Here is an 18,948-nt window from a genome sequence, read left to right on the forward strand (position 1 = left end):
ACACATTACTATATGTCCTACCTTAACTATACACTGACCCTGCCCTTGGGGTTACCTAGGGCCTACCTTAGGGGTGTCTTACATGTAAGAAAAGGGACGGTTTAGGCCTGGCAAGTGGGTACACTTGCCAAGTCGAATTTACAGTTAAAACTGCACACACAAGACACTGCAGTGGTAGGTCTGAGACATAATTAGAGAGTTACTTATGTGGGTGGCACTACTAGTGCTGCATGCCCACTAGTAGCATTTGATTTACAGGCCCTGGGCACCTCTAGTGCACTGTACTAGGGACTTACTAATAAATCAAATATGCCAATCATGGATAAGCCAATTACATACACCTTTTGTAAAGGAGCACTTGCACTTTAGCACTAGTTAGCAGTGGTAAAGTGCCCAGAGTAACAAAAACAGCAAAACAGAGTCCAGCACACATAAACAACCTGGAAAACAGAGGCAAAAAGTTAAGGGAGACCACGCCAAGGATAAAAAGTATAACACATGTCTGTCTCTCTCTACACCCCCCCCCCCCCCCCAGCTGAAAGTGGGGAGCAACTACCCAAGCTCATGGGAGTTCTCCTCCCTAAGGTGGAAGATCCTGGACAGACCATCAGCATTGGTGTGTGCTGTACCAGGACGGTGTTCCACCGTAAAGTCCATCCCCTGTAGGGAAATGGACCACCTCAACAGTTTTGGATTCTCACCCCTCATCTGCATTAACCATCTGAGGAACCTGTGGTCGGTCTGAATTCGGAAGTGAGTCCCAAACAAGTAGGATCTTAGCTTCCTCAGTGCCCAGACCACAGCAAACGCTTCACGTTCTATGGCACTCCACGTATGTTCCCTGGGAAGTAACCTCTTGCTAATGAAGGCTACAGGTTGATCTAGGCCCTCTTCATCAAGCTGTGAGAGTACTGCTCCAATACCATGCTCTGAGGTGTCTGTTTGCATAACGAACTCCTTGGAGTAGTCAGGTACCTTCAGCACAGGTGCTGTGCACATGGCAGCCTTCAGGGCATCGAAAGCGGTCTGGCAAGCTTCTGTCCAGATCACCTTCCTGGGTTGCTTCTTAGAAGTCAATTCAGTCAAGGGGGTAACAATGGCACCATAACCCTTGACAAACCTCCTGTAGTATCCTGTGAGACCTAAGAAGGCGCTCACTTCAGTCTGGGTCTTGGGAGGCTACCAAGCCAGAATGGTATCGATCTTAGGCTGTAGGGGTGCCACCTGGCCACTCCCCACCTGGTGTCCCAAGTACACCACAGAACCCTGCCCTATTTGGCACTTTTTTCCTTAATAGTGAGGCCTGCCTTCTGCAGGGCCTCTAACCCTCGCCAGAGGTATTGCAAATGTTCCTCCCATGTGGAACTAAACACAGCAATATCATCCAGGTGGGCGGCACTGAACTCATTCAGCCCACCCAACACCTGGTTGACCAACCTCTGAAAGGTGGCAGGGGCATTCTTCATCCCAAATGGCATGACTTTAAATTGAAAGTGTCCATCTGGGGTAGAGAATGCTGACCTCTCCTTGCCCCCCTTAGTTAAGGCAATCTGCCAGTACCCAGATGTTAACTCAAACGTACTTGGCAGCTCCTAACCGGTCAACGCTCATCAGCTCGGGGGATGGGGTGTGCTGTGCGTCAGTCTTGCTGACAGCATTGAGTCCCGGGTAGCCCACATAGAACCTGAGTTTTGGAGTGGCACCAGGTGCAGCAGCCTTTGGGACCAATACCACTGGGCTGGCCCAAGGACTGCTGGAGTGCTCAATAACCCCTAGGGTTAGCATTTTGGATACTTCATTCTTAATGCAAGCCCTGACCCTGTCAGTCACCCTGTAAACTTTTTGTTTAATGGGTTTACTGTCCCCAGTGGCCACATCATGTGTGCACAAGTGTGCGACTCCAGGGATCAGGGAAAACAGTGAGGCAAACTGTCCCAACACATCGCAACAGTCACCCTGCTGCTCCTCAGTCAGGGAGGAGGAGAGGATCACCCCCTCCACAGACCCATCTTTTTCTCCTGCAGACAGGAGGTCAGGAAGAGGCTCCCTCTCCTCCTCCCCTTCATCATCTGTTGCAAGGTCATGGACAGTTCAGTCCGCTCAAAGTGAGGTTTAAGGCGGTTGACGTGCAGGACCCTTAAAGGGTTCCTTGAAGACAGCAAGTCCACCAGGTAGGTTACTTCACTCTTGCACTCCACCACCTCAAATGGCCCAGTCCACCTATCCTGGAGCACCCTAGGCTCCACTGGCGCCATCACCCACACTTTCTGACCAGGTTGAAACTCGACCAGAGTGGCATTCCGGTCGTACCACCATTTCATATCCTCCTAGCTTGCTTCTAGGTTCTCCTGTGCAAGACTCCTGAAGCGTGCAGTCTGGTTTCTCAAAGCCAGCATGTAGCTAAATACATCCTGGGGGGGGTTTACTAGGAGCTTTCTCCAAAGCCTCCTTCACCAGACTCCAAGGTCCCCTCGCAGGGTGGCCATAGATGAGCTCAGGGATTAAACCCAAGTCCCTTTTGCGGCACCTCCCTGTGCGCGAGCAGAAGGCATGGCAAGAGGATGTCCCACTTCCGCCTCAAGGGCCCTGAATCATGCCTTTCAAGGTGCGGTTGAATCTCTCAACCAGACCATTACTTTGGGGGTGGTAATGTGTGGTGAACTTGTAGGTCACCCCACACACTTTCACAGAGACTTCATATATGTGGATATGAAGTTGGTACCACTTCCTTGGGGAACCCCATGTGGGTAAAAACCTATATCAGTGCACGACCCACCACAGGGGAAGTGACTGACCTCAGAGGAATGGCTTCTGGGTACCGGGTGGCATGGTCCAACAAGACCAGGATGAACCTGTTGCCCAAATCTGTCTTGGGGTCCAGAGGCCCCACAATGTCAATACCTACCCTCTCAAAGGGAGTTCTAACCACAGGTAAAGTTTGGAGAAGAGCCTTACATTTCCCCCAACTCTTGCCACTTGCCTGGCAAGTTAGGCAAGACCTACAGCGTGCAACAGAATGTTTGTGCATCTGGGGCCAGTAGAAGTGGGAGACAGACCTCTGATAGGTCTTCTCCTGCACCAGATGCCAAAGGCACATCATGAGTCAACCCCAGTAGGAAGGCCCTGAAGCACTGGGGTACCACCAGCATACGAGCTGACCCAGGCTCTGGAACCTTAGGCTCACTACAAAGGAGGCCATCCTCCAAATAGATCAAGTGAGTACTGGGCTCCTCGCCCAGCCGCCTGGGCTGCAGCCTGCTGCTGCAGTCCCTCTAGAGTAGGGCAAGGTTTCTGTGCTTCACAGAATGCCTCCCTGGTGGGTCCCCCTTCCTGCTGCCACTGTGACAGCTCAGGGACCTCCCCCAGTTCAGCCACCTGTTCCCCTGTAGGTGCTGGGGCGTCACCCTCAGGCTCAACTTCCTCCTGGACCGGGGGAACTTCTGGGGCCCGTTTCCTGCGCCCCCTGCCCTTCCTCTTCTTGGTGGTCCCCTGGGCCACTGTTTTAGGCTCCAGGGGCTCATGGCCACCCTGATGAGCTGCCATTGACCGGGTGGATACGCATACCCACCCAGGCAGAACCAACATCTCCAAGTGAGACCTGTGTCCCACCTCCTTCCAAGGGGAATCCTCCAGGTCATTACCTAGCAAACAATCAACTGACATGGTTGGACTCACAGCTACCTTCAAGGAAACTAAGACCCCCCTCCCATTCAAAGGGAACATGCACCACTCTGCACCGGCACTCTGAGTTGTCCACTGCAACTACTTGGTGAAGTACCCGGGGATCAATTTGCTCTTCAGACACCAGCTGACTTCTCACTGTAGTCACACTGGCTCCTGTGTCTCTCGGAGCCTCCACCCTCTGTCCATTGATGGTCACCCACTGCCTGCACTTCTTAATGTTCTCAGGCACGAGGGTTCTCTGGACCATCTCACTGTCCCTTAGTGAGACAAGGGTCATCTCAGCTGGCTCCCACCCACCTGAAACCAACTCCTCCCCAAGCACTACACTGGCCAAACCCGGGAATGGCGCACCAGTATGTGCTGGTGTACTTTTGGGGCATTTGGGGTACCCCTCCCCCTCACATGACCCACCTGGTCACATGCATAGCACTTACGTGGGGGACCACCTGCCACTGGCTTCCCTTTGGAGAACCATGTCTTCTTCTCACTGGGGGGGTTGGGAATCCTTAACCTGGGAATCCGTTTGGGGCCCTTTAGAGAACTCCCCCTGTTTACCCTTACCCCCCTTTCTTCTGAGAGGGACCCTGCGCACCCTTGGCGTGGTCTCCCCTATACCTCTTTTTGACCCTGGTGCTTTCCCAGAGGTCCGCTTCCTGCGGAAGCTTCCTGGGGTCAGTCAGTCAGCTTGCTGTCAATCAGGTGCTGGCGCAGCTCTGGAAAACATAAACTCTACAAGTGCTCCCAAGCAATCAGATTGTAAAGCCCCTCATATGTATTTACCTTACTGCCCTTCACCCAACCATCCAGTGACCTGCAATAAGAATCAACACATTCCAACCATGTTTGGGATTCCTTGTTCTTGTAAGATCTAAACTTATCCTTATACTGCTCAGGGGTGAGACCATACCTTGTGAGTAGGGCATCCTTCATGATAGTGTAGGTGAGATTCTGAGCATCCCCTAAGGCTGTCAGTGTATCCCTCCCCTCTACCTCAAAGTGCTTCAACAGACCCGCCCCCCCACCCCCAATGAGCTTCAGGGACCAGATTCATATGGAGAGCAGACTCATACCCCTTAAACCACAAGTATATGTCGTCCTCCCTTTTATAATCCTTCACAAGATCTTTAGGAATGTGCACCCTCCTTTCAGGCTGCACTGTGATGTGGCTGCCACCATCCCTACTAGACTGTCTCCTCTGATCCAGCTCCCTCAAGCTGAGCTCATGAGCCAGCAAAACCGTTTTCTCTTCAATGCCCATTCTCATTTTCTCCAACTCCCTCAGGTGCTCCCTCTCTGCCTGTCTGTCCTGCAATTTTTCAGGGTTCAGACCCTTAGATGAGACACTGCTACCTGCCCTGGAGAACCTCAGCCTGGGCATCACAGGCTCACCTACAATACCATTGTGTATGGAATGCTCTTCCTCCGCCTCATCCTCCTCCTTCTCCTCTGTGTGCCCTTCAGTGCTCTTGGCTGTCACCCAGGCCCTCAGCGCCTTTTGAAGCTCTTTCTTGGATGAGCTCTTAATGGGACAGTCAAAACCTTTACAGAACTGCTTTAACTGAGCCTTGGTATAGCATTCCAATTTCTCTAGGTCAAAAGCAGCTCCAACTGATGCATCTCCCGGTTGGGACATGACAAAGTCAACAAAAGTGCAAAGTTCCAAAAGGCAGAAAAAAAGTTCCCAAATGAAGTTCAGAAGTCAATCAAAGATTACCACAAAAATGGATGTAGGGAAAAATTCAAGCAAAAGAGAAAAATCCAAAATCACAAGACAAGTAGTATGTGGTCACGTAGTGGTCTGCACTCAAAACAGTAGTGTACACTTAATTACTGTAGGTCAAGTACAAATATAAGTCCAATCCCAACTGCTGATTACCAATGTTAGAAATGGGGTCTTTGGTTGGCAGTCAGGTTGCCCCCTGTCCAAGCAAGGACCCTCACTCTAGTCAGGGTAAAAGGGAATCGCCCTCAGCTAACCACTGCTTACTCCCCTGGTAGCTTGGCACGAGCAGTAGGCTTAACTTCAGAGTGCTAGGTGTAAAGTATTTGTACGAAAACACACAGTAACTTAATGAAAACACTACAAAGTGACACAACAGAGGTTTAGAAAAATAGGAAATATTTACCTAAACAAAACAAGACCAAAATGACAAAAATCCACAATACACAAATCAAGTTATCACTGAGAATACAAAAAGAGTCTTCATTAATTTTAAACACAACAATAACACTGTTAGCGTGAAAATGTACCTTCAGCGTGTCAAAAATACCCCCATTCAGGTGAGTGTGCGTCAAAAAGGGCTTGCGATGCGTCGATTTCACTCATGAGCGAGACCTTTCGTCGGGTCGGCGTGCGCTGTTTCTTCTCTCTGCATGAGACAGATGCGTCAATCCGGTCAGCACTCATGTCCTGGCAGGCCTTGCGTTGTTTTTACATGCCCAGCAGTACTTGCGGTAGAAATCCAGACACACGATGATCAGAAAAACAATGCAGCACGGGTTGCGATCTCACCAGCCTCCGTCAGCGATGCTGCTAGTCGTTTCCCCAGCTCCGTGTGTCGATTCTTTGGTCGTGTTGCAGGCGAGTGTCGATTTGTAGCCGCGAAGCCTGCAGCATGTTGATTTGTCAGCCGCAGATCTGAGTTGTGTCGATCTTTTCCCCGCACTGCGTCCTGTGCGTGGATCCCTTCTTTTTAGGCTGCCAGCTTCTCCTTTCAGGGTCCCAGGAATTGGATGGGCATCACTTGGAAGAGTAGGAGTCTCTCCAGAGACTCCAGGTGCTGGAAGAGAGAAGTCTTTGCTGTCCCTGAGACTTCAAATAACAGAAGGCAAGCTCTAAATCAAGCCCTTGGAGATCTTCACAAGATGGAAGGCACACAAAGTCCAGTCTTTGCCCTCTTACTCTGGCAGAAGCAGCAACTGCAGGATAGCTCCACAAAGCACAGTCACAGGCAGGGCATCTCTTCTTCCTCAGCTCTTCTCCAGGCAGAGTTTCCTCTTGGTTTCCAAAGCCTGTGGTTTGGGGTGCCCTTCTTATACCCATTTTCTCCTTTGAAGTAGGCCTACTTCAAAGCAAAGTTTCTCTTGATTGTGAAATCCTGCTTTGCCCAGGCTAGGTCCCAGACACTCACCAGGGGGTTGGAGACTGCATTGTGTGAGGACAGGCAAAGCCCTTTCAGGTGTGAGTAACCACCCCTCCCCTCCCTCCTAGCACAGATGGCTCATCAGGAAATGCAGACTACACCCCAGCTCCCTTTGTGTCTCTGTGTAGTGTGAGGTGCAACCAGCCCAACTGTCAAACTGACCCAGACAGGGAATCCACAAACAGGCAGAGTCACAGAAATGGTATAAGCAAGAAAAGGCTCACGTTCTAAAAATTGCATTTTCAAACACACAATCTTAAAATCAATTTTACTAAAAGATGTATTTTTAAATTGTGAGCTCAGAGACCCCAAACTCGATATGTCCATCCGCTCCTAAAGGGAATCTACACTTTAATCATATTTAAAGGTAGCCCCCATGTTAACCTATGAGAGGGACAGGCCTTGCAACAGTGAAAAACGAATTTAGCAATATTTCACTGTCAGGATATATAAAACACATTACTATATGTCCTTCCTTAACTGCACATTGCACCCTGCTCTTGGGGCTACCTAGGGCCTGCCTTAGGGTTGTCTTACATGTAAGAAAAGGGACGGTTTAGGCCTTGCAAGTGGGTACACTTGCCAAGTCCAATTTACAGTTAAAACTGCACACACAGACACTGCAGTGGCAGGTCTGAGACATGATTACAGATCTACTTATATAGCTGGCACAACCAGTGCTGCATGCCCACTAGTAGCATTTGATTTACAGGCCCTGGGCACCTCTAGTGCACTGTACTAGGGACTTACTATATAATCATATATGCCAATCATGGATAAGCCAATTACATACACATTTTATAAAGGAGCACTTGCACTTTAGCACTGGTTAGCAGTGGTAAAGTGGCCGGATTAACAAAAACAGCGAAAACAGAGTCCAGCACCCATCAACAACCTGGGAAACAGAGGCAAAAAGTTAAGGGAGACCACGCCAAGGATGAAAAGTCTAACAATGCACTACGACAGTTAGCTTCCATCATTGAGTGATTCACCATCCTAAACCATGGTGTTGACTCAGTCTAAAATGACGCTACTGGTAAGTGAGTGGAAACAAAGTTGGGCAGAAGCATATAGGGTTTACCGTGAATAGCCCCCAGCCTCACTTACATATCGCTCTCTCATTTTCCAGCTTTTGGACCATGGTGGCCCTATTTCCACATTTTGTGTTAAAGAGCTGGAGAATGAGTTTTGGATTCGCTACTTAGAGCACAATTTGCCAGTGACCAACTTTTCGCCACATTGTGTAATCTCTGAGGGAGTGCAATTTTCTTTTTACCTTTCCCCATACACATAGAACTTTACCTGCAGTGGTGTGATCAAAGAGCATGATATAGGCATCTAAAAAAAGAAAGAGAGGGTAAGAATTGTCTTCTAGCTTTTTATATAATTGGCAAAGGATTTCCTGGTGAAATGTACTCATTTTCTGGTTATGTTTTGCCTTTGTGTAAAACTTGGGGATAATAACTCACTTTTTTATCGCAGATGTGAATCTTTACATTTGCCTCATTCTGTAGTTCTATTAGTAATGAATTGATATTCTTTCTTTATGTAGCTGACAACGAGAACAACATTGCTTCTAATCAATCTCAATCCTCCCCAACTGTTGTGGAAGAAAACTGGAAACCATCTCTACAGAGAAACAATACCAATAACAGTATGTACATTTAAGATAATTTTTCATACATGTACGTACACAAACCCACAACAAAGCAATATACAATTTCTCTATCAGTCTTACTCACAATTAGCATGCATGTCAGAAGATATACAAGTCATTTTGCAAAATACCTTAAAACATCACCGGGCAACTTCAGTTATAAACAACTTTTAAATTATTTGCTGTGGCTAGATCATCAGTTTTGTTGTGAGGATGTGATGAGCACCACTACAATGCATTCATGTCATAAACAAACAATATGCCTTTCCTGCTTGCCAGTTCTGCTTGATTTTAGCCCTTTTCAGGCCTTTTTCATCAGAGTTGATTTCATCTAGAACTCTCCATAAAATGGCCTCTCACTATAGCCTTCACTTGATACTTGCTAATTCACTGATGGTCTTTTTTTGCTCCACTGAAAATGAGTACATCTCCCGTTCTGCGCAGTTCATACTACTTCGGGCTGTGACCTAATTTGTGGATTATATCCTGTGCTCATTAGTTCTTTGATCCTTTTGTTAATATTCTTTAGACAAATGGGGTCTGATTATTTTCCTCCTTTCTGATGGGGTGGTGGTGGGGAGGGGATTAAAGTGCATCACCTTTGTTACACACTGCAAAAGCTAATTCAAAGTAATCTGTGCAAATCTGCAACAGGGCCTTGCTTTGTTAGAGGATAATTGATATTTATCATCCTTCAGAGTGAATAGCGATGTTCTCTGTGTTGATCCATAGTAGTGGTTTCCATGCCCCCATTAGGTGTTGAGTCATAAAGCTTGATTTCTGCAGAAACACAAGCTTCCACCAATAAAGGGATTGTGAGTCCGCTGCAGTAATACTGCATTTCAAAACTGAAATAATTTGTCCCATGTGAGAGGCCCAAATTATGGTTTTAAATGTGAAATTTGGTGCATTACAGTGATATCTAGGTGTAATTGTCAATTTCATGAAGGTTATGCTGTGATCACTTGTTAATCCCTCTATACTTCCTGGTGTAGAATTACTGCCCAGAAATACCAAGTAGCTCATAATTGGGACAAAGGAAAGTTTCTTTGTGACTAGCACCACTGAAAGCATCCAGCATTTTCTATTAGTGCTTAGTAGAAGATAACCAGGTGAAATGGTGCAGAGGTGAGTGTTTCACCAGAGAACCTTTACTCAGTGTCTTCAGAGACCCTAGACTTTGTATCTACTTCCATATTTTATCTGCATCTATCCACATTTATTTATTAAGCTTGAAGTAAGATTCTACCAAAATAAAGTTACTTTTGCTGGGTCCATGTCATCTCATTAACAAAGCCTCTGCACTATTGTCTCCACTGTGATGTTTAACTTCTTAAGTATTTCATCTTTCATGAATTCACATGCTTGAATCTTCTCCCTCGTCATGGTAGAAACCTCACGGTGTTTAGAAAACAAGCAGTACTATCTAAGTACATTAAAAGACATAAAGAAGCAATTGACATTGTCAACCAATTCAAATTGTTTTAATGACCCAAACATCAGCCACTCGGAGACAAGACCCTGAACCACTCTTCCCCTGCAAAGCCACCATACCTCAGATTTCTGGTGTGTGTGAGGAAATCTTCCTGAGCTCTGCTTAGTATTTATAGAATTGTCGACTTTTTACCTTTCTCTTCTCTCAAAGAAGGAAACCTTGGACTGCCCTCAGGTACTGTTTTTACTCAGTATTTTTTCCAGCATGACAGAGGGATCGGAGAATAGGCTTTGCAGAACATGCAAGTCTTGTGAAAAGCCAAGACTTTTCTCAGAAGATACCCATAAAAGGTGTCTATACCGTCTTCATCCACATCATAAGCCCAAGGAATGTAAAAGCTGCGAGCCTTTTCTGCCAAGACACTGAAAGACAGGGAAGTCAGATTACTTTTATGGCTCCAAAGGAAAAAATCCAGATTGGAATCTGGTTCTGATGAGGACGAGGGTCCAAGTCGCTGTCCACTGGAGCATAAGCACAAAAACCAGCTTTGGTAAAGCCAATCGAACTCACCTACGGGCAAACTGTTGGCTTTAGCAACTGGGTGGGGTAGAAAACAGGAGGGTGTATGAAATTGGAGAACAGAGGGGCAGCTAGGGGTGTAACAGGAAGTATAAAAAGCAGTATGAAGCAGGCAGTGCGGGTCACCTCATAGCATTTTTTCTTTTCTGTTGGTTGGGAGTGTGGAGAAGAAACAGAAACAAAGGTGGGAGGTGGGAACGGAAACAGCGACGGGGCATGCTCATGATTTTACTGAGCGCAAGCAACAAAAGATGCTCCCATAAGAAACGCAAGTATCAAAACCTTGCCTTTGGAGTACAAATGGAACATGTATGTATGGAGTACACAGAATGGCTTAAGACCCTCTGTGAATTCAGACAGCACAAGTTTTTTATCAATATTTTTTTAGGAGGTTTATATAAAGCAAACTCGACCCAACGGTATTGGAGTGCTTTACATGAGCACCAGTTACTTTTCACAAGAGCACATTAATTTGTAGTAGACACAAGGAGATTAACTGATTTGACCAGAATCACAGGCTGTTGAGCCGACGTCGAACGTGGTTCCCCAGCTCTAGAGTCGTCAGCTCAGGCCCTTACGCCACGTCTTATGGTGTAGAGGAAGCACATCATTAAACAGTCCAATAACTGCACTAAAACATGTAATTAAAAGGACGTCACTGTTCTCTACTGAAACATTTACAATATGTAGCGGCATAAATCTCCTCAGGTGTAAGTTACATTGCGTTAGCTGTGAAAGCTGCAAGAGGTCCTCCAGCTACCAATCCTCACTTCCCAGACTGCCCCACTCACAACAGCACCAGACAAAGGATCCCCCTCCAGCTTGCAGCCTTTGTCTGGCTCAAACACTGCAAAAAAACAGCGAAGTGCCCGAAAACAAAGATAAGCTTAAGCAAACAGCTACAACCCCTCTCACCGTAATTAACAACTATGGACGAATAGCCAATAAATTACAGGTACAAACAAACCCAAACTCTGATTAGAGACAATGCCTCACTGAAGCGGATACAACATACTGCCACGGAGCACGAAGCAGAGAGGCAGAAGAAAAGGATAGTGCGCTGACACTAAGGTATATGGCCCATAATGTAATAATCCATGTAACAGGGTTAGTCTCCAAGGTGGTCACGCAACAGCCTCAGGGCATGACAAACATTAAAGCATTTACCTAAGAAACCAAAGGAAGTTTGAGAGGCAGACTAAGTAATGAATGAAAGTGATGGACGTGGTGAAAGCCCACAGGAGTAGATGTTGAAAGACCGTGCATGTGCGTTGCCTATGCTCGACCTCAAAACATGAGACGTGTGCACAGCACAGCCAGGCAAGAGATACAAATTAGCATGTTTAAAAGAATAGTGGTGTAGGCAGTGTATCCTGGACCCTAGTTCAAGAATGGAAATGGCCCTACTGGTTGTGTTGGAACTGCAAAATAAAGTAGTACTTTAGGGTTCAGGGCCCTTGGAAGTGAGTCAGGTGTGGGGGAAAGGATGGCAAAGACTGCAGAGGATAAATGGCTTTAGTATTTTAGCTATTTAAAGTGACTTTGAAAGAAAGTGTAACTTTTTTCCACTGGTGCCAAAACTGTTGAATTTGCAAATATGGGCCCCTTTTTTAGCTGTCTGTTTTTCTCATGGAGGCCACTTTTATTCTGGCATCCAGCTTATTTTCTGTTCCAGTTTGACCCTGCCCATCCTGTAATCTCATTCTCCAAAAATTAAGGACGAAGCCTCTGATGTAAGTAAAGAGGCTAATGTTAGGCTTAGGCGCACGGTGATGTTTGTTGCGCGATTTACATTGACGTTCAGATCCTGACTACAGCGAAACATTGAGTAGACGTCGACCCTGGAGGATACAATGACATGCATGCAGAAGGCGTGGTGGGGAATCCTACGGTAGGTTCCAGCTTTGTACCTCAAATCACATATTTACTTTACAGCATGTGCAATTGCTGTAAGTAGTACACATGGTCAGTGTGCTATGTGGAGGCGCATTGACACACTCAGTTTGTCACAGTTTACCTGCACAATTTGAGCAATTGTAGTGATAGGAATCAAACGGCATGCCGACAGTGAATGCCCATACAAATGTCTCTCCTCTATGCCACATGATTGAAACTTCCCATATCCTGACTCATGCCATGCATATCTTGTTTTCTTGTGATTAAATTTGGGGGGGGGGGGGGAAGGGTTGACATTCACGGCTCCACATCTACAACCACATTTGTGATCCCTAACATCAGGCAATGTCATGCTGTTAGGAGAATGAAAAGCATGAGAAAAAGGGTAAATTCATATAAAATAGGCCAGTCCCTGCCAAGTGCCATTACTGAGTCACCGTATTCTGATGAGGTATCTGTCTAGGGGATGATTCCGGCCCGACTTAAAACAACACAATATCCAACATCAAAAGAAAGGTCACGTGCACAGGTAATCAAAAAAAGGAAGCTGCAAGAGGGTCCAAAATCGCCCAACCGATATTGCTTGAATCGAGCACAGAAAGGAGGCACAGAGGGCTTGAATGCTTACAAAGCAACGTCCTGGGCCCTACTTTACTGGTTACTTTTGAGTTTTCGGTTTCATGAAGAATATGATACTAGTGACTCATATTGAAACGTAAATCTTATTTGTTAGGGCTGTACTCACCCAGTGAGTATTGCCTGGACATGGCATAAAAAGGGTGGGTCATAAAAACAGAGCCTGATAGGGACCCGTTTTGATACCTTTTTTTTTTAAATAAAACTGGTGCTGAACCCCGGCCAACTTAAAACCCTGATCACTACACTACTTGTGCAGATGGAACGTGCTGCATTGCAACTTAATTTATGCACGAGAACTGCGGCATTGAGTAATGTCGGTATTTTTTCAAACAAAGGTGGCAACCCTAAAAATGGCCAGTTTACAAAATTAAAGTTTAAAGTTCATCTAGGTAGAGTGGTGCTCCAGCCATTGGTAACCAAAATGTACAAGTACTAGGTCGTGAGTTCATCCACCAGATACTGCGTTTAAAGTGGACAGGGGACCGTACGCCCCTGATGGGTTGGTTTAAAACAAAAAACATTGTCAGTCCAAGGTGCTAGCAGAGTGAGGGTCGAGATCGGAGGAGAGACATGTAACACATGTGAACAGAGCACGCAACCATAAGCTTACATCCTTTCAGAGTAAACGTCAACAATGACGTCGAAAATTAATCCTGAGCCATAACAATAAAAATAACAGCATAGTAGAACAAGAAATCAAGAAGATGAAACATTTGATTTTATGTGGAAAGTCATGAAGTTTGGCGAAAATGTAACCAGCCTGCTATACGTTTCATAACAATTGATCACTGCTAACGGTGAAAGAACTGAATCGCGGATATTAGGGGACCCGTGAGCAGGTAGCTCACAATCTACAGCATGTACAGTAACCTGCGAAGCTATATTCCACTCTGAGAGAACACTTAGTGCTCGGATGCATTAAAGACTTCCGTTTCACCTCTTCCCTCAGTCCCTTGGCTCCTTCCTCCTTCTACGTTGGATGTGCTGCCTCCACGCGCCTGTCAGCTGCACGCTTTTTCCGCCTCTCTGTGGCGTAAGTGGTCCCACAGTTTGATTTGTCTATTGATTGCCTTCTGGGGCTGAAATTCAGACTAAGAAACCAACACCGTTGCTGTTTACTCACCTGCCAGCCTGAAGGTCGTCTAAGTGAAGGAAGGAAGAAAAAAAACATAAAGTGGTCCACCCTGCCATATAATTTGGTCCTCTCTGCCACATAATTTCAGTTTATGATAACTAATATATGCCGATGTTACATTCGGCAAATATCCCATGCCACAATTTGCCACGTTGTTGCCATGAAATGTTTGTATCAAGCCACCAAATGCCGAACGTGTTTAGAAATGAAGGGACAGTTTCAATGCCATACTGTGAACTGCTGTCATTCAAACTCAGAGGAGGTTGAGGAGGAAACGCATAGAGAATATTTTCCCAGCTTTTTAAGGAGTATTGTCTTGTTCAAGGAACTGTGCTGCAACTAAAAAGCCACAATGGGTTACCCTAAATTAACTGAACCACTAATGTCATAGGGATCGCACTATCTCGTTCCGACCTTAGGGGATGCATTTTTACAACACTGTTTCGTATCGCACTGCCCTCAGTTTTTCCATTAAAGCGTATCCGCTGCTATCCTTAAATGTTAGGAGTTTTGTCCCGGCACCACGAGGAGAGACTCATATTGGACACGTTTGTCTTCTCCAATCATTGTCTAGAGCACACTGTTTCGACAGCGGCATGGGAATATTCTTTTAGCAGCGCATTGTACGTGTTCACTTAATTTTTTTAGATCTGATACAGACATCTAGATGTAGATTCCTTACCTTAGAATTTCCCCCAGGCGTCAGACTGGATCTGGAGATTTTTCTTGGAGCAATACTCTTGCGCGTCGGTTGGTGGTGTCGGTCGACTCCGCGGGCGTCGTTGCCGTCATAGTCGCTGTGATGACATTGGGAATAGTACATAGATGCCGCCCTCGAGCAGTGATGTCAGTTCTTTTCTTTCTGCGCCACGCGCTGATCCGGAGAAGCGCTAACCTGGCTATTTTTTGGCCGAATTCGATCGTTTTGTCGAGCTTTTCTGTGAAAATGTGGTGCGTCGAGGATGTCCCCGAAGACCGGTTTCAAGCCGTGCGAGGCCTGTTGTCGTACGATGTCGGTGACGGATCCTCATCGGGTTTGTCTGTGGTGTCTCGAGCGTGACCACGACCCGAAGTCGTGCTCCGAGTGCCAGGCAATGCACCCAAAGGCTTTGAGGTAGCGGTCCCTAAAGCTCATGGCGCCCCGGCACTCGACTCTGCATAGGTCCCGGTCTCGCTCGAGAGGAAGGTCTCGAGATCGGTCGCGGAGTCATCACCACTCGTCTTCTTCCAAATCCTCAGGTCAAGGTAAGAAGAAGTCGTCGAATAAGTTCCATCGCTCTAGCCTTCACCCCGTCGCTCAGCCAACGCGACGCGGGAGGAGCATCCCCGCACAAGGACTCCGTCCTCGGAGCTTGCGTCTAGATTGGCTCTGCGCTTCCCTGAGTTTCCCAGAGTGGAAGACGTTGGGCCTGAAAGAGTTTTATGAGGCCATGCGCCTCATCTTTGGGCGGTCCGACCCAGATATGGCGACTTCGGGCCCAAGGGGTACGGCTGAGGGGCCTTCGGGTTCCGCGCCTGCGGCTTTGGGTCCGGCCACAGAGGTCACCTCCGGAACCGCGCGCGGATTCACACCAGTGCCGGTCACACCCTTGAGACCTGCACCGGGTCGTTTGTAGACGCTCCCAACATCGGTAGTGCCCACTATCGACATCTACCCAATTCTTATCCCCGACGAGTCGGAGCGGCGTCGGCTGACGCTGCCTTCGACTTTGATGGGGCCTATTCGCCCCAGGTCGGATTCAGAACCCTTTTTCTTATGGGTATTGTATGAAGTTGGCTCTGTATATACTATTTCAAAGTAAGAAATCGTGTGCACAGAGTCCAAGGGTTCCCCTTAGAGGTAAGATAGTGGCAGAATTAGATAATTCTAATGCTCTATTTTTTGGTAGTGTGGTTGAGCAGTAGGCTTATCAGAGGGTAGTGTTAAGCATTTGTTGTACACACACAGGCAATAAATGAGGAACACACACTCGAAGACTTACTCCAGGCCAATAGGTTTTAATATAGAAAAATGTATTTTCTTAGTTTATTTTAAGAACCACAGGTTCAAGATTTGCAGTAAACACTTTAAATGGAAGGTACTTCACTCAGAATACAGTCTTTGTAAAAATGGCAATAAACTATTTTCAAAGTGGACACAGTGCAAAAATCAACAGTTCCTGGGGGAGGTAAGTAAAGGTTAATTTGTGAGGTAAGTAAAACACTTACAAGTCTGTCATGGGGCATAGGCAGCCCACCATTGGGGGTTCAAGGCAACCTCAAAGTTACCACACCAGTAGCTCAGGGCCGGTCAGGTGCAGAGGTCAAAGAGGTGGCCAAAACACATAGGTGCCTATGGAGAACAGGGGTACCTCCGGTTCTAGTCTGCCAGCAGGTAAGTACCTGCGTCCTCGGGGGGCAGACCAGGGGGGTTTTGTAGAGCACTGGGGGGGGGACACAAGTAGGCACACAAAACACACCCTCAGCGGCACAGGGGTGGTCGGGTGCAGTGTGCAAAGCAGGCGTCGGGTTTCAGATAGGAATCAATGGAGGGACCCGGGAGTCCCTCTAGCGGTGCAGGCAGGCACAGGGGGGCTTCCCAGGACAGCCACCACCTGGGCTAGGCAGAGGGTCGCCTGGGGGTCACTCCTGCGCTGAGGTTCGGTTCCTTCAGGTCCTGGGGTTGCAGGTGCAGTGCTGGTTCCAGGCGTCGGGTCCCTTGTTACAGGCAGTCGCGGTTAGGGGGAGCCTCTGGATTCCCTCTGCAGGCGTCGCTGTGGGGATTCAGGGGGGGTTGTCTCTGGCTACTCACGGGCTCGCAGTGGTGGTTGTTCTCTGGATCTCGAGCCGGGGGCGTCGGGTGCAGAGTGTGAAGTCTCACGCTTCCAGCGGGAAACGTGCAGTCTTTGAAAGTTGCTTCTTTGTTGCAAAGAAGTAGCTGGTTTTGAGCAGGGCCGCTGCTCACAGGAGTTTCTTGGTCCTTTAGTCCAGGGCAGTCCTCTGAGGCCTTAGAGGTCGCTGGTACCTGTTGGATGCGTCACTGGTTGCAGGTTTTTGATGTTGGAGACAGGCCAGTAAGGCTTGGGGCCAAAGCAGTTGTTGTCGTCCGTCTTCTCTGCAGGCTTGTAGGTCAGCAGTCCTTCTTGTTTCTTCAGGTTGCAGGAATCTAGTTTCCTAGGTTTTGGGGTGCCCCTAAATACTGAATTTAGGGGTGTGTTTAGGTCTGGGACGGCAGTAGCCAATAGCTACTGTCCTTGAGGGTGGCTACACCCTCTTTGTGCCTCCTCCCTGTGGGGAGGGGGGCACATCCCTAATCCTATTGGGGAATCCTCCAAACTCAAGATGGAGAATTTCTAAAGGCAGGGGTCACCTCAGCTCAGGACACCTTAGGGGCTGTCCTGACTGGTGGGGGGTGACTCCTTGTTTTTATCATTATCTCCTCCAGCCTTGCCGCCAAAAGTGGGGGCAGTGGCCGGAGGGGTGGGCATCTCCACTAGCTGGGATGCCCTGGGGTGCTGTAACAAAAGGTACGCGCATTTGAGGCTCACCTCCAGGTGTTACAGTTCCTGCAGGGGGAGGTGAGAAGCACCTTCACCCAGTACAGGCTTTGTTCCTGGCCACAGAGTGACAAAGGTACTCCCCCTATGTGGCCAGCAACTCATCTGGTTGTGGCAGGGTGACAGAAACTGGACCAGGAGTCGGTCTGGTATTTAGGGGGTATCTCTAAGATGCCCTCTGGGTGCATTTAACAAATTCCACCCTGGCATCAGTGTGCATTTATTGTGCTGAGAAGTTTGATACCAAACTTCCCAGTTTTCAGTGTAGCCTTTATGGAACTGTGGAGTTGGTGTTTGACGAACTCCCAGACCATATACTCTTTATGGCTACCCTGCACTTACAATGTCTAAGGTTTTGCTTAGACACTGTAGGGGCATAGTGCTCATGCACATATGCCCTCACCTGTGGTATAGTGAACCCTGCCTTAGGGCTGTAAGGCCTGCTGGAGGGGTGACTTACCTATGCCACAGGCAGTGTGAGGTTGGCATGGCACTCTGAGGGGAGTGCCATGTCGACTTAGTCATTTCTCCCCACCAGCACACTCAAGCTGGGAGGCATTGTGCATGTGCTGAATGAGGGGTCCCCAGGGTGGCATAATACCTGCTGCAGCCCTTAGAGACCTTCCCTGGCCACAGGGCCCTTGGTACCAGGGGTACCTTTTACAAGGGACTTATCGGGGTGCCAGGGCTGTGCCAATTGTGGGAACAAAGGTACAGTTTAGGGAAAGAACACTGGTGCTGGGGCCTGGTTAGCAGGGTCCCAGCACACTTTCAATCATAACTGGCATCAACAAAAGGCAAAAAGTCATGGGGTGACCATGCCAAGGAGGCATTTCCTTAAAATCCTCATCTAAAAGTCTGGTACCGGTTCGCACAAAGGAAGGCAGGACAGTTTTACCTCTCATCACCATCAGGGATGATTACGCTGAGAGCAATCCGGATGATCAGCCTGAGGAGGGGGAACTACTTAGAGACCCACCTGCATCAGCTCAGGAGTGGGATGATTACATTGTTCCTTCATCACCATCAACTTCGGCAGCAAGTTCTCCTCTTGAGGACACAGGTGGGTTCCACAAATTAGTGGAACGTGCTTCCAAGAGGTTTATTCTGCCACTCCCAGTGAAACAAAGATAATACTTTCTGTATGATTTTAGGGACTCAGTGAGGAAATCCATCAGATCTATCCCCATTGTCCACTATATATGGGAAGAATGCCTTAAACTGATGAAGAAGCCAGCTTCAGT

General features: G+C 47.6%; 1 protein-coding gene across 11 annotated transcripts in view; it reads left to right on the plus strand.

Moving 5' to 3' along the window:
- LOC138301142 (zinc finger protein 618-like) overlaps window positions 1–18,948 on the plus strand; it is a 781,690-nt gene that overhangs the window by 734,135 nt on the left and 28,607 nt on the right. For 7 of the 11 annotated variants that reach the window (XM_069241298.1, XM_069241294.1, XM_069241291.1 and 4 more), the window contains one exon: window positions 8,380–8,481. The exons of the other annotated variants lie outside the window; for them this stretch is intronic. In XM_069241298.1, the coding sequence (XP_069097399.1) occupies window positions 8,380–8,481 (102 nt within the window). The remainder of the gene's footprint in view (window positions 1–8,379; window positions 8,482–18,948) is intronic. 11 annotated transcript variants of the gene reach the window in all.

Source organism: Pleurodeles waltl, chromosome 6, assembly GCF_031143425.1.
Source record: "Pleurodeles waltl isolate 20211129_DDA chromosome 6, aPleWal1.hap1.20221129, whole genome shotgun sequence".
Taxonomy (NCBI): Eukaryota; Metazoa; Chordata; class Amphibia; order Caudata; family Salamandridae; genus Pleurodeles; species Pleurodeles waltl.